The sequence below is a fragment of the Sapajus apella genome, unplaced genomic scaffold (assembly GCF_009761245.1).
Source record: "Sapajus apella isolate SASKATOON/1434 unplaced genomic scaffold, GSC_monkey_1.0 scaffold12, whole genome shotgun sequence".
NCBI lineage: Eukaryota > Metazoa > Chordata > Mammalia > Primates > Cebidae > Sapajus > Sapajus apella.
Genome location: NW_022436952.1, coordinates 38,575,291 through 38,588,107, shown reverse-complemented (window position 1 = coordinate 38,588,107; position 12,817 = coordinate 38,575,291). Strand labels below are relative to the sequence as shown.

The window sequence follows — 12,817 nt, the reverse complement described above, 5'->3', positions numbered from 1 at the left end:
TTGATTCTAGGTTTTATTGCCAGATACTCGGTTTTTCACTCATATCTGGCAGGCAGGGCCTCTTGGCTCTCTGCCAAGCCCTCAGGCCATGCTGCACCCCAGCTCTGTCCAACCCTGGGCCTGTGTCTTGAAGACACCCAGGACCCCAAACACAGGATAAATGTTTCCTGGGAGAATCCCATCAGGACCCACTTGTTTGCTCCGGGTTCTGAGACTCAGGGACCTCAAATAAACCTATGTTATATCCCCAGGCTGGACCATCTCCTCTAGGGGGACTTCGGTCAGGCCTATGTCCAGTGGGTCCATTCAGCACACTTGTGTGTGAGCTGGCCCCTGATGCCAGGTAGCAACCAGGTAGGACTTGGGTTTAGTGTTGTGTGTGTGTGAGTGAGAGAGAGAGAAAGAGAGAGAGAGAGAGAGAGAGAGAGAGAGAGAGAGAGAAAGGGTATGTGTGTGTGTGTGGTGTCCAGGCCATCAGACTTTTTTAGCTTGGTCTCAGTTCCACCGTGAAATGACCCCACGCTCTCACACTCATATGCTGCCACCTGCTGGCCACCCCACACCGATCATTTAGCCATTAATAGAGTGAGCAACCATCTTTTTCATTTTATTTTTCTAAGTAGATAGGCCGTCTCACCGTGTTACCCAGGTTGGTTTTGAACTCCTGAGCTCAAGTGATCCTCCCACCTCGACCTCTGTTAGGTACTGGGATTGCAGGCGTGGGCCACCGCACCCACCTAATGTTGATACTTTTTGTAGAGGTAGGAGGGTCTTACTATGTTGCCCAGGCTGGTCTTAAACTTCTAGGCTCAAGCAACGCCCCCTCCTTGGCCTCCCTAAGTGCTGGGATTACAGGCATGAGCCACCATCCCTGGCCAGGGTGAGCAACAATTTGAATGGATGCAGGGTCTGCAAGTCCCCTATGTGGAGGGAATTAGTCCTTTTGCTCACATAATCTAAATGTGAGAGACCACAAACTGATTAGAATTCCCAGATCCAGGAACCTGCACGAAAAAATTACATCTTCATTTTCTCTCATCTTTACCTGAAATCTAGCATTTCCCTCCATTATGAATGTCAGCAATAAATTACAAATCACACTAGCATTGGCAATACCTGTGACTTTTGTCATTAGAAAGCACAGATATTTTCAAATTATAGATAGTACAGAATATGTATAAATATATACACATGCACACACATATACACACACATACAGTAATTTGTCACTTAACCACAGAGATATGCTCTGAGAAATGTGTCCTTAGGCAATTTTGTCATAGAGTGTACTTACTCAAACCTAGATAGCAGAGCCCAGGCTATATGCAATAGCCTATTGCTCCTAGGCTGCGTATCTGTATGGCCTATTAGTGTGCTGAATACCGCAGGCAATTGTAACAGAATGCCTATGTGTGTTTCTACAACACATAGAAAAGGTACAGTAAAAAATATGGTATTGGCTGGGTGTAGTGGCTCATGCCTGTAATTTCAGCACTTTGGGAGGCCAAGGCAGGTGGATCATGAGGTCAGGAGTTAAGAGACCAGAGTGGCCAACATAGTGAAACCCTGTCTCTACTAAAAATATAAAAATTTTGTGTGTGTGGTGGGATGTGCCTGTAGTCCCAGCTACTGGGGAGACTGAGGCAGGAGACTCACTTGAACCTGGGAGGCAGAGGTTGCAGTGAACCAAGATCATGCCACTGAACTCCAGTCTGGGCAACAGAGCAAGACTCTGTCTCAAAGAAAAAAAAATACAAAAAATTAGCCAGGCGTGGTGGCACACGCCTGTAATCCCAGCTACTTGGGAGGCTGAGACAGGAGAATTCTTGAACCTAGGAGGCAGAGGTTGCAGTGAGCCGAGATTGCACCACTGCACTCCAGCCTGGGCAACACAGCAAGACTCCATCTCAAAAAAAAAAAAAAATACAGTATTATAATTTTATGTGACCACCATCATATACGCAGTCTCTCATGACAGAAACATTGCTATGCAGTGTATGATTGCAGATACACACGCACACATACACAAACACACACACACACATACAGTCATCTCACAGTGGTTCCAGGACCTCCCATAAATTCCGAAATCCATGAATGTGCAAGTAAGTCCCTGATATGAAATGGTGACATATTTGCATATAACCTACACACATCCCCCCATATACTCTAAATCATCTCTTGATTACTTATAATACCTAAGACAATGTAAATGCTGTGTAAATAGTTGTTATACTGTATTGTTTAAGGCATAATGACAAAACAAAGGTCTGAATATATTCGGTACAGACGTTTTTGATCCACAGCTGGTTGAATTCACAGATGCGGAACCCATGGCCAATTGTATATAGTTTGTTTTTTGTTTGTTTTTGTTTTGTTTGAGACAGAGTCTCACTCTGCCACCAGGCTGGAGTGCAGTAGAGTGATGTCAGCTCACTACAACCTCCACCTACCAGGTTCAAGTGATTCTCTTGCCTCAGCCTCCCAAGTAGCTGGGACTACAGGTGCGCACCACCACGCCCAGCTAATTTTTGTATTTTAGTAAAGACAGAGTTTCACCATGTTGGCTAGGATGGTTTCAATCTCGACATTGTGATCCACCCACCTTGGCCTCCCAAAGTGCTGGGATTACAGGCGTGAGCCACTGCGCCTTGCTGTATATAGTTTTTAATACATAAAATAAATAGGATAATAATATATTTTATGTTCCTAAAATCCTTTTATTGCCCATAGGCTTTAGCAGACTGACAACAAGAGAGTCTGTGGCACGTAGAGAAGTAGAGTAAGGGCCTGGGCCAGCACCAAGGTGGGAGGATCACTTGAGCCCAGGATTTTGAGACCAGCCTGGGCAACATGGCAAAACCCTATCTCTACAAAAATTTAGCTGAGTGTGATGGCACAGGCAGCTTCCTGTAGTCTCAGCTACTTGGGAGGCTGAGGTAAGAGGATTGCTTGGGCCCAGGAGTTTGAGGCTGCAGTGAGCCGTGATTGCGCCACTGCACTCCAGCCTGGCCAACAGAGTGAGACCCTGACTCAACGACAACAACAACGAGAAAAGGTAGTGTTCTCACTTTAGTTGCCAGATGGTGGGGAAGTGGAGGGTGACTCCAGGGGAGGGGCCAGGCTAGGCGGCCTGGGACAGCAGCTCTTTAATAGCTGGAAGGGAAGATCTCAATATTTTAACCACTGGTTTTGCAGTCCCAGTGAGCACGCTGTAGGCCAGCCCAGGAGGGCATGAGCTGTGGGTTTCCCTGTAGTGCTTGGGCTTTCCTGCTCCAGCCAGGGACAGAATTCTCATGACACCCCTAAAGAGTCAATGCAGGCCAGCCGTGGTGGCTTACGCCTGTAATCCCAGCACTTTGGGAGGCTGAGTCAGGCAGATCACCTGAGGTCAGGAGTTCAAGACCACCCTGGCCAACATGGTGACACACCGTCTCTACAAAAATACAAAAATTAGCTGGGCATGGTGGCAGGTGCCTGTAATCCCAGCTATTCAGGAGACTGGGGCAGGAAAAGAATCGCTTGAACCCGGGAGGCAGAGGTTGCAGTGAGCTGAGATCATGCCATTGCTCTAGAGCCTGGACAATGGAGTGAGATCCATCTCAAAAAAAAAAGAAAGCAAAAATGACTGACCCATTTCAGAGACAAAAGAGAATTCCCCCTTCAAGGTCAACAGCTCACCAACATCAGAGCTGAGACTAGCCCCACCTCCACCCTGTCTTCCTCCTTCTCCTGCCCAGGGAGCCTCTAGGTTCCTAGGGACGGTGCTAGGAACTAACTGCAGCAAGACGTACCATTTGCAATAGGACTAGTACCAGAGGCATGAAGACTTAAAGGAAAGCATGGGGCCACGGCTTTCCCCTACCTAGGGTCCTCCAAGCCCAAGGGACGTGGACCTCTTTTCAGGATGAGTGCCAACTGGATGCATCTTCCCTTCCAGCTGTTAAAGAGCTGTTTCAGAGATGAGAACCTCAGAATAGGGACCCTCCTCTCTGAAGGTGGAAGTGCAGCAGTCCCAGTCTAGACCCTCAACCTGGTTCTACTTGAACCAGCAGCAATGAGTAGAACTATTAACAGGATGGTGGGAAAAAGTCTTCTTCCTTGCTATAGCTTCTCTGCAGACGTGTGACCCAATAAACTACAACAGCAAAACCAGCCGTATAGGGTGCTTCCGTACCATACAGCCTCATCTGCAAACAAATCCCTCCCCTCCATATTCTTATCCACGTTCTCCTTCTTTACCTTTGTGGCAACTGATGGTTCCTGCCCACGTGCTTTGTGATGAATTCTTTTCTCCAAAGCATGGTCCTGCTCCCACCTCCCTGGAGGCTCACTCCTCCTATCTCCATTGGTTCCTTTCCTTCCGCCCTGCTCTCAAATACTGGCCTTTCCCAAGGTGATACATTCTCATTCAGGGACCCTCAACTGGGGGATGGGGATTCTTGTAATAACATTGTTTGGGAGAGTCCCAGTAATTGCAGGACATTTGGCATTCCTGTCCCCTGCTCACTAAATAACCACAGTGTCAGTGGAGGACCCCATGATCTCAGCCACCATCACAGCTTCAGCAATCACCTTGTGGTCAATGGCTTCTACAATCACCACCTCCAGCCCTTATTCCCCTCCTGGTCTCAGGGCCTGTCTTTCCTGTCTTCTGGTCATTTCCCTCATGCCCCAGCATGTCTCAATCTGAGGTCATCATCTCCCAGTAGCATCTCCCCTGATCCAACCTGCATTCCCAAGCCCAGTGATGGCACCCCTAGCTACCCTAGCACCCAGGCCACAAAGCAGGCAGTCAGCCTCGCCTCCTCCCTCTCTCCAACCCACTCATCCAATCAGCCACCAGTCCTCGGGATTTCACCTCTTAAAAATATCAATTTCATCTGTTTCTCTCCATCTCTGAGGACACTGATCTAATTCAGGTTCTCTTTCTCTCTCACCAGATTCCTGCAGTACCCTCCTCATCCTCACTGCCCCCTGCCCTTAGTATGGTCGTGCATGGAGCCAGACTGCCTGGATTCAAATACTGCTTCTGCCACTTCGTAGCTGCGCAATATTGGCTAGGCGCAGTAACCTCGCTGGGCCCACATCTTCTGTAAAATAGGCATAATAGTGGCTTCCTCAGAAATGACCGTGTTTTATGAGTTAACACATGTAGAGCACCCAGTCCCGGGCCCGGCACTCAGTAAATCTTGGCCATTATCAGTCTCATTCTTTCCAATCCACCCTTCACTCAGCAGCCAAAGATAATCTGACCAGGTCATGCCCACTTAATCCTCCTCAGGTGTTCCCCACCTCTCGGAAGGCCCACTCCTGAGGCTCTGCAGATGTCTTCCTTTCACATTACATTCACTCTTGAAGACACCTAGGCTCACGCTCATAGTCCTAGCACTTTGTGAGGCCCAAGGCAGGAGGATCCCTTGAACCCAGGAGTTTGAGACCACCTTGGGCAACATAGGAAGACCCCATCTCAAATAAATAAATACACCTGACAAATCTTGCCTCTGAGCCTTAGCTTATGCTGTTCCCTGTGCCTAAGCACTCTTTCCATCTCTTCCCATCACAAGTAACGGCTCCAGTGCTGCCACCTCTAAAACTCCCCTCCAGAACCCTCCACACAGAACGACTCTGTTGCTCTCCATGTACCCAGTCTTTTTTTTTTTTTTTTTTTGGCTAGGGACGAGTATGTGTTCCTTGTGTTTCACTCATTTCAGAATTCCCAGAACTCAGTGCAGATCCTAGCCCCACCGCCTGCTCCCAGTAAGAGCTTCACAGAATCAAGCTGAATTCCAGCACTTCTGGGCCTCCTAGGGCCAGAGCTCCTCAGCCCAGAGGGTGGGTCAGCTCCAGGCAGATCCGGAGGGCCTGGAACTGTAGGGTGTAGGGTGTGCTGTCTGCCCACCTCAGTTCCTTAATTTCCTCCATGAAGGAGCCCCCTCCTCTGAATCTGGGGAGAGGGTGGAGGCTGAGAGCAAGTGTTATGTGCAGGGCTGCCCAGGCATGGGGGCTCCCCAAGGCAGCTGAGGACAAGGAGATGGCTCCAGGCCTTAGCCAAAGCCCTGCCACCTTCTATGATGAGGGCTAAAAGCACAACCCAATGGTCCTAGTGGCCTCTGGGGTTCAGGGAAGACAGCGTGGAGGACAGGGCTGCCTCCTCCACACCTTCCCTCCCACCCTGGAATTCAGGGCCTTTGTTTCAGCCTCTGTCCTGCCAGGGTTGACTCTGACTTTGGGCCAAAGCTTCCCCTCTCAGGATCTGGGTCTGCTTCATCACAAGAAAGACCCTCTCCAGCTCCATCCCGTTCTAAATGCTGACTCTAGGTGGTATCAGGGCACAGAGAATCAGGGGTCAGGAAGACCAAGGGGTTAGAGTGCACTGGAGGGTGGGAGGCAGGAGAAATTTTTTGTTTGTTTGTTTTGTTTTTGTTTTTTTTTTTTGAGACGGAGTTTCGCTCGTTACCCAGGCTGGAGTGCAATGGCGCGATCTCGGCTCACCGCAACCTCCGCCTCCTGGGTTCAGGCAATTCTCCTGCCTCAGCCTCCTGAGTAGCTGGGATTACAGGCACGCGCCACCATGCCCAGCTAATTTTTTGTAGTTTTAGTAGAGACGGGGTTTCACCATGTTGACCAGGATAGTCTCGATCTCTTGACCTCGTGATCCACCCGCCTCGGCCTCCCAAAGTGCTGGGATTACAGGCGTGAGCCACCGCGTCCGGCCTGTAGGAGAAATTTTTTACTACCCTAAGCACATTCCTGCCTATCCCCCCTCCCTTCTTTGCCCATCACATAGAGGCTGGCCACACCTGAGAACAGAAAAGGAGAAAGTTTATTGAAAACTATATACAGCTGGTCCAGCTCCTAACATGGGCTGCAATCTCAGCCAGTCCCGCCCACACCTCAGGCAGTGTCCTGGCCCCTCATGGGAGGGATGGGGCTGGGCCTAGGGCCCAGACTCCCTTGGGTGGCTTGGCAGCTGGAGCCCACCGTGATCTTTGTAAGGTACAACTCTAAATGGCCTGAAGGTAGTGGGCGAGGGACAGGGCATGGATCCCTGCCTGACCTAGTCACAGCCTTGATAGGGGAACACTATTCTGAAACTGGGCCCAAGGAGGGCTGAGCTAAGTCGTCTGGAAGTCCTGATTGCTCCTCTCATAGGCCTTCCTAGATGTGGAGGCAAGCAGCCTCCCTACGACCCCACCCCACGCAGCAGGCCCCATGGGCTTCACCGGCTTGAGCGGGACACCAGGTACCCTTCCTCCCAACACTGACTCAGGGTCCAGGTCTCCTGGGGCACTTCCCAAGCAGAGGACTTGGGGTTCAGGGGTGAGCGTTGGGGAGGTCACAGCTCCGGGCCCAGAACCAGAGCGTCCTGGGGTGGGGCCAGCTGTGGGGTCAGGGCGTCCCGCTGTAGGAATAGTCTGCTTTGTTGTGCATCACCAGCCGGTCATCCACGAAGTAGAAGCTGTCAGACTGGGTCTCATACGGGTGGCGGATCATCTCGCTTACTGCAAGAGAGGCCCAGCCAGGCCGGGCAAAGGTCAGGAGCCTAATTCCCGCCACTGGAGGGACTTCAGGACTGGGGTTTGCGGATGGCAACAACTTGAGATATCCCCAGCCTCTTTCTCTACAGATGATATGAGACTGGCGCCACACACAGAGCCCCAGGGCGGGGAGAAATGGGATCAGACCCACAAGTCCCCCTCCCTCCCACAGCTCGGTCTCTACACGCCCCCCACGTCTCCCACCCCCCACATCCCCACTCGCAGAAAGCCCTGCCCACGCACTCAATTCCTCGGAGAGAGGGGGGAAGTCGTAGATGTGCTCGCAGGTGTTCTTGCTGCTAGGGATGCAGAAGCCAAAGTGGAAGTCAAAGCTTTTGAGTAGCTGGTTGCGGAAGTAGTGCCTCTCGATCATTCGGAAGTTGTTGACAGGCTTGTCTCCCACCGTGAACTCCACCCTGAGCAAGAGAAGGAGGCAAGGCTGAGTCTGTCCTTGAAGTCAGCCAGCCAGACAGGCTCGGCACAGGCCACCCCTAGGAGAGGCTGACAAGGGCCCACTCCCACCCTCTCCCTCACCCCCCGACCCCACCCCCTGCCCAGTGACTCACGTGGCTCCCACCTGCCTCAGACGGAGGAAGGCAGGTGTGAACTGGTAGCGGACAAAGCGCCCAGCATTGGGGTCCAGGTCCCGCCGGCTGATGGGCAACCGCTCTGCAATGTACCCCCGCTGGGGCTCAGTGGACTTCAGGCTGGGCCCTTGTCCACCCAGGGTTCTATCCTCAGGCCCCCATCTGTCTGAATTTTTTATAACTCCCCAAGAAATTCTGGGGCACACTGAGGGGTCAGACCATTGGCCGAATAGCGCCACCTAGGGGTTCTAGGTCTGCAGTTTCCCAATCGCCACTGTGGTTCCCAGGACCCATAGGACTGCAGTTCCCAGAGAGGCCTGTAGAGGTCAGGCTGCCAGGGACAGAAGGGGCAGGGCTGACCTCGGAAGATGTCCAGCCTCAGAAACAAATGGGCAGGAAAAGAAGGGGCCCTCTCTGCCTGCAGACTCCTGAGAACGCTGGGGTCCAAGCCCCAGCTCTGTGGACTCCTCTGTGGCCCAAGGAGTCCCTGGCAGCCCAGTCCACAGCTCGTACCTGTCAATGGCCCACCCAGCCCACTCACCTGAAGCTGGGGGCTTCTTGATTTCAAAGAGGACAGTGCCTGAGTCCATGTCCCGAATCTTAAACCTGACGAAGTCGATCTTGTAGATATTCTCCTCAGGGGAGCAGAGGTAGTCTAGGGGAGACAGGCAGCTGAGCAAAGAAGGGGCCCCAAAGCCCCTGCTGCCAGGTCAGCTTGTGGGAGACCCCAGAGTAGCTACCATCTTCTCATCCCTGGGATCACTGCCCTCTGGAAAGAGGAACCTGAGCCCCTGCCATAGGGGTACACCCCCAGTGTGAAAGAGACATCACTCCGCCATGGGGATCTAACAGGGGATAAGGAGAGCCATCCCAGTGGCCTCTGGGGGGGCAATGAAGGGCAGGGCAGAGAAAGATGGAGGACAAGGCCACCTCCCGGACACTCTCCCTCCCACCCTGGAGTTGAGGGTCCTCATTCTGGCCTCTGCTCTGCTAAGGCTGGCTAGGTGACTTTGGGAGAACTGGATCTCCAGCGTGGTGGGAGCCTCTCCTCTCATTTGGGAACAACTTCCTGCAGTCTGACCTGCCTCTTCTACTGAAAACTCAATCTCTCAACCTCTCTGTTGCCTTTGAGAACCACACTGTAAAGCGGGGGACCACACAGCTCTGCCTGGTGGAGTCACAGTCCTTCTCTGGAGGATACCCCTACTCTTGTCCCACGGTTGCCCCTGGCATGATATCTAGATGTGTCAGGTGAGGCTGATGTTGAGGGGACTTTCTCTGACACGGGTGGTGCTGGGGCAGGTGAACAACCCCTTCCCTGTTCCTCCTCCCCTCCCAACCCCCTCCTCTCAGTAAGAGGCTTACACCAGCCCAGCTCCCTTAAGCAGCTTAACCAAAGCTCTGCTGACTCAAGCCCAGAGCCTGGGATATGGCAGGGGGAGGAGGCCAACTTCGCTCTCATCCTTTGTTGATCTCCAAATGGGAGGAAGTCTTAGCAAGCAGAGGGAACCCCCTTAGAGGTCATTTACACAGCCCTGGCTCTGAGCCACCTCCCTGGAGAAAGTAGCCCCCGACCCCCATAGAGAAGAACACAGGCTAGGCCAGGAAGAGGGTATGGCAGGTGCAGCAGCGGTTGTGGAAGGGGTAAGGGGGGTCCTCAGGCCCAGAAGGGGAACCAAGAACAGTGGGAGGCCCTGCCTGAGGAAGCTTAGGGACATCCAGGGCCTTATCTAACCCTCACAGCTCTTGCAGCAGCAACTTCAAGTGCTCAGGGAGGCCCTGGCAACAAAGAGAGCTGAGAGGTACGGGGAGGGACTCTGGTGCTATCAGTCGGCGCGGCATCACATCCTCCCTTGGTGGCCTATGGAGGCCCAGAAATCACCCTCCAGGCCCCTGGGCCACCTCCTAATCCTCTGGGGCAGGAAGAGGAAGTGAATATAAAGTCATTTTCTCTTCCCCAGGCCCACTTCTTCCCCAAGCCTGATGCAGTCCCCTCCAGGAAGCCCTCCTGGCAGTTATCTGTTACCCCGGGGCCCAGTATAGACTTTACACAGCTTGGGGAAGAGGCAGGTCCCTGAGTCTACTACAGCCCATGGGTGGGGGTGGGGGGAGAATGGAAGCGGGCCACCCCTACCTCACCCTGTTCACAGAAAGTAAGCACCAGTATAAAGACACAGAGAAGGTACAGAGCATAGGGAACGGAGGTGGCAGAGTGGGGAGCAGGATCCTCGTGCCCAGCTCCCAGGTCCATAAGGCCTTCTCGCCTCCCATTCTCCACTTTCGAAGCCTCTCTCATTTGGCAACAACTTCCTGCAGTCTGAGCTCAGTGCCTTCTACTGAAAACTCAATCTATCAGCCTCTCTGTCCTTAGAGGAAGTGAGGAACAGGGATGTCCATAGCTCAGAACACCATGACCATTCCTTCCCTTCTAGAAAGGATGAGGCCTGGAACCCAGGGTCAGGTCAAAATAAGGGGCAGAGTGGCCAAGGGCTCAGACCACAACTGCTCCATTCCTCCCAGCCATAAATAGCTTCCTAAGCTGGATTCAGGGCCCAGTAATCTGGGAACAGCAAACCTCAGACCTACGTGATTAGGGTCAGAAGAGACCAGGCAAGGGGTGCCAGGGTGGAAAGCCCTGGAACTCGATTCTCAACTCCTGCACAGGAAGGGGTTCCCATAAAGCCCTTTTCCCGATTTACCCTCCACAGATGCCTGATCTCTAAGGGCTAAGTATTTCCTCCAAATTAGGAGACAAATGGTGGTACATGAGCTGGAAGCTCCCTCTAGTTGCAACATAAACCCCCAAAGTTACTTAGAACTCAGTCAGTCTGACCTCTGGACTTCCTCTGAGAAAGTTCTGCCCCAGAGCTAAGCTGAATCCTAAATGCTGCTGTTGCAAATTGTAGCCCAACTGGCTTCAACATCAGCCTGGTCCAGGCCCCCTCCCTCCATCGATGCCTGCTTGGGCACGGGAGCTCAGCACTCTGGGGGCCCAGCCAAGAATGGCTGCTGCCCCGCTCAGAAAGGAGAGAGGAGTGGGCCCCCCAGTGACCCAGGAGCACCAGCTCAAGGCTGCCTCCCCTCCACAGCTGTGTCTGGGAGCCCTGTGGTTCTGCTGCTTTGGAAGCTCCAGGGCTCAGGTCCACTTCAAAACCTGCCCCTCATACCCACAGAGAGGAGCCCCAACAGTTATCCTCACAAAGGGGGCCAAGGCAGGCTGCTGGTGGATGAGGCCAAGGTGGAGAGCCACCGTCTCTCCATGCACAGCTCATCCTTTGAGGCTCAGCCAAGGCCTCTGCTATGAGGTTTCCCAGCCCTCCTTCCCTGCCTATCATGACCCCCTCCCCTGCCCTGAAGGCCAAGTTGTTTGACTCCAGGCAGCAGCCATGAGCAGCCTTGTAGGGCCCAAATACTACTGACCAAAGAGCCCAAGGTACACAGCATGCATAGATGCCAGGCACCGGACAGAATCAGAGGACTTATCTCCACAATAACCTTATGAGATAGATATCATTATCCCCATTTTACAGTAGAAAAGGCATGCTCAGAGAGGTGAGGTTACTTGCCCAAGGTCACACAGCCAATTATATGGCAGAGTTGGAACTCCAACCAGGCAGTGCAGCTCAGAAACTCTTAACCACAGTGGAAACCAAGCCTCCCTTGATGACAGAGCGCCCAGAATAGGACAGGTGACAGTCCAGGCTTGGAGGGACGTTAAGCCACTCCCCACGAGAGGAAGCACAGCCAACGCACTGAAGCTGCCTGCTCAGTTTCTTTCCAGGGGAAGAAAATGGCCCAAGTCTTCCTGGAGGATTGAGGTGAGGGTATTAATGGTTGGGGAGGCTTGAAGAGCCTGAACGCCTCCCAAGTAACTCGGCCTCCACTAGCTGAGTTACCTCCAGCGTGGGGGCTGAGGACAGGCTGCACTCAGCCCCTCTCCCCATTAGTGCAGGGGCGGGCCTCAAAGCGCTCTGGAGACTCCACAGGGACAGAGCTACGGTTGCAGCTGCTGCCGCACCTCCACGCCGGGAAAAGGGGACGGGCCCCTCGAAAAGGAAGGAATAAATCTCAAAAGGGAGAAGAGCGCACAGAGAGATCAAGGGAAGGGGGTACACAGAGATCTAAGGCTTGGCGGCAGAAGGGAGAGTAGGAGACCTAGGAGAGGGGGACCCGGTGGGGGAGGGGAGGCGGGAAAGGGGGCGGGGGCTGGGGCTCGGCGCGCCGGGAGGGCCCCTCGCGCCCTCTCCCCTTCCCGCCCGCGGGCGGTGCTGCCTCGCGGGTGCTCACCACCCGTGATCCGCTGCAGCCCCAGCACGTCCTCCGGCCCGATCGGCTGCTTCCTCTGCAGCGGCCCCGGCATGGGCCCTGGGCCTGCGTCCGGCTCCGACTCGGACCCAGATTCGGATTCCGCCTGCGGCTCTGGTATGGGGGCCACGCTCGGGCCCGAGGGCCCTGGAGCGGGCTCCGCCCCCGTACCGGCCCCGCCGCCGCCCTTCTTCACCTTCATGGCCTCGCAGGGCCGCGGCTCGCCTACTGCCGCCGCCGCTGCCTGCGCCGGCTGGAGCCGGGGGAAGGGGGAGCGTCCGCAGCCCCGCCCCCGGCCGGGGCTCCAGGTACCGCCCCGCCCCTGTCCCGCCCCCGGGGCGGGCCCTGCGCTGATCCCGCCCGCCGCCCGGCCCACCCCTGCCG

General features: G+C 54.0%; 1 protein-coding gene across 4 annotated transcripts; it reads right to left on the bottom strand.

The window, feature by feature from the left end:
• Nucleotides 1-6,808: 6,808 nt before the first annotated feature.
• UNC119 (unc-119 lipid binding chaperone) lies at nucleotides 6,809-12,742 on the bottom strand. 4 transcript variants are annotated; one of them, XM_032281068.1, is made up of 5 exons: nucleotides 12,416-12,742; nucleotides 8,670-8,783; nucleotides 8,108-8,210; nucleotides 7,785-7,957; nucleotides 6,809-7,505 (listed from the first exon to the last, which is right to left on the bottom strand). In XM_032281068.1, the coding sequence occupies exons 1-5, from the start codon at nucleotides 12,633-12,635 to the stop codon at nucleotides 7,393-7,395; spliced, it is 723 nt and encodes a 240-aa protein (XP_032136959.1). In that variant the 5' UTR covers nucleotides 12,636-12,742; the 3' UTR covers nucleotides 6,809-7,392. The 4 variants fall into 4 exon arrangements, with proteins under 4 accessions (XP_032136959.1, XP_032136957.1, XP_032136958.1 ...); XM_032281066.1 differs by having other exon boundaries at nucleotides 6,809-7,957; nucleotides 12,416-12,727; XM_032281067.1 differs by lacking the exon at nucleotides 12,416-12,742 and adding an exon at nucleotides 10,962-12,248 and having other exon boundaries at nucleotides 6,809-7,957.
• Nucleotides 12,743-12,817: the final 75 nt, after the last annotated feature.

Bases quoted from the DNA above. Each gene is read 5' to 3' on its own strand.
- UNC119 (XM_032281066.1), bottom strand. From the start codon at position 12,635: ATGAAGGTGAAGAAGGGCGGCGGCGGGGCCGGTACGGGGGCGGAGCCC. The intron at 8,784-12,415 runs GTGAGCACCCGC...TGTCTCCCCTAG, and splicing joins GCTGCAGCGGATCACGGGTG to ACTACCTCTGCTCCCCTGAG. The intron at 8,211-8,669 runs GTGAGTGGGCTG...GGTACATTGCAG, and splicing joins CAAGAAGCCCCCAGCTTCAG to AGCGGTTGCCCATCAGCCGG.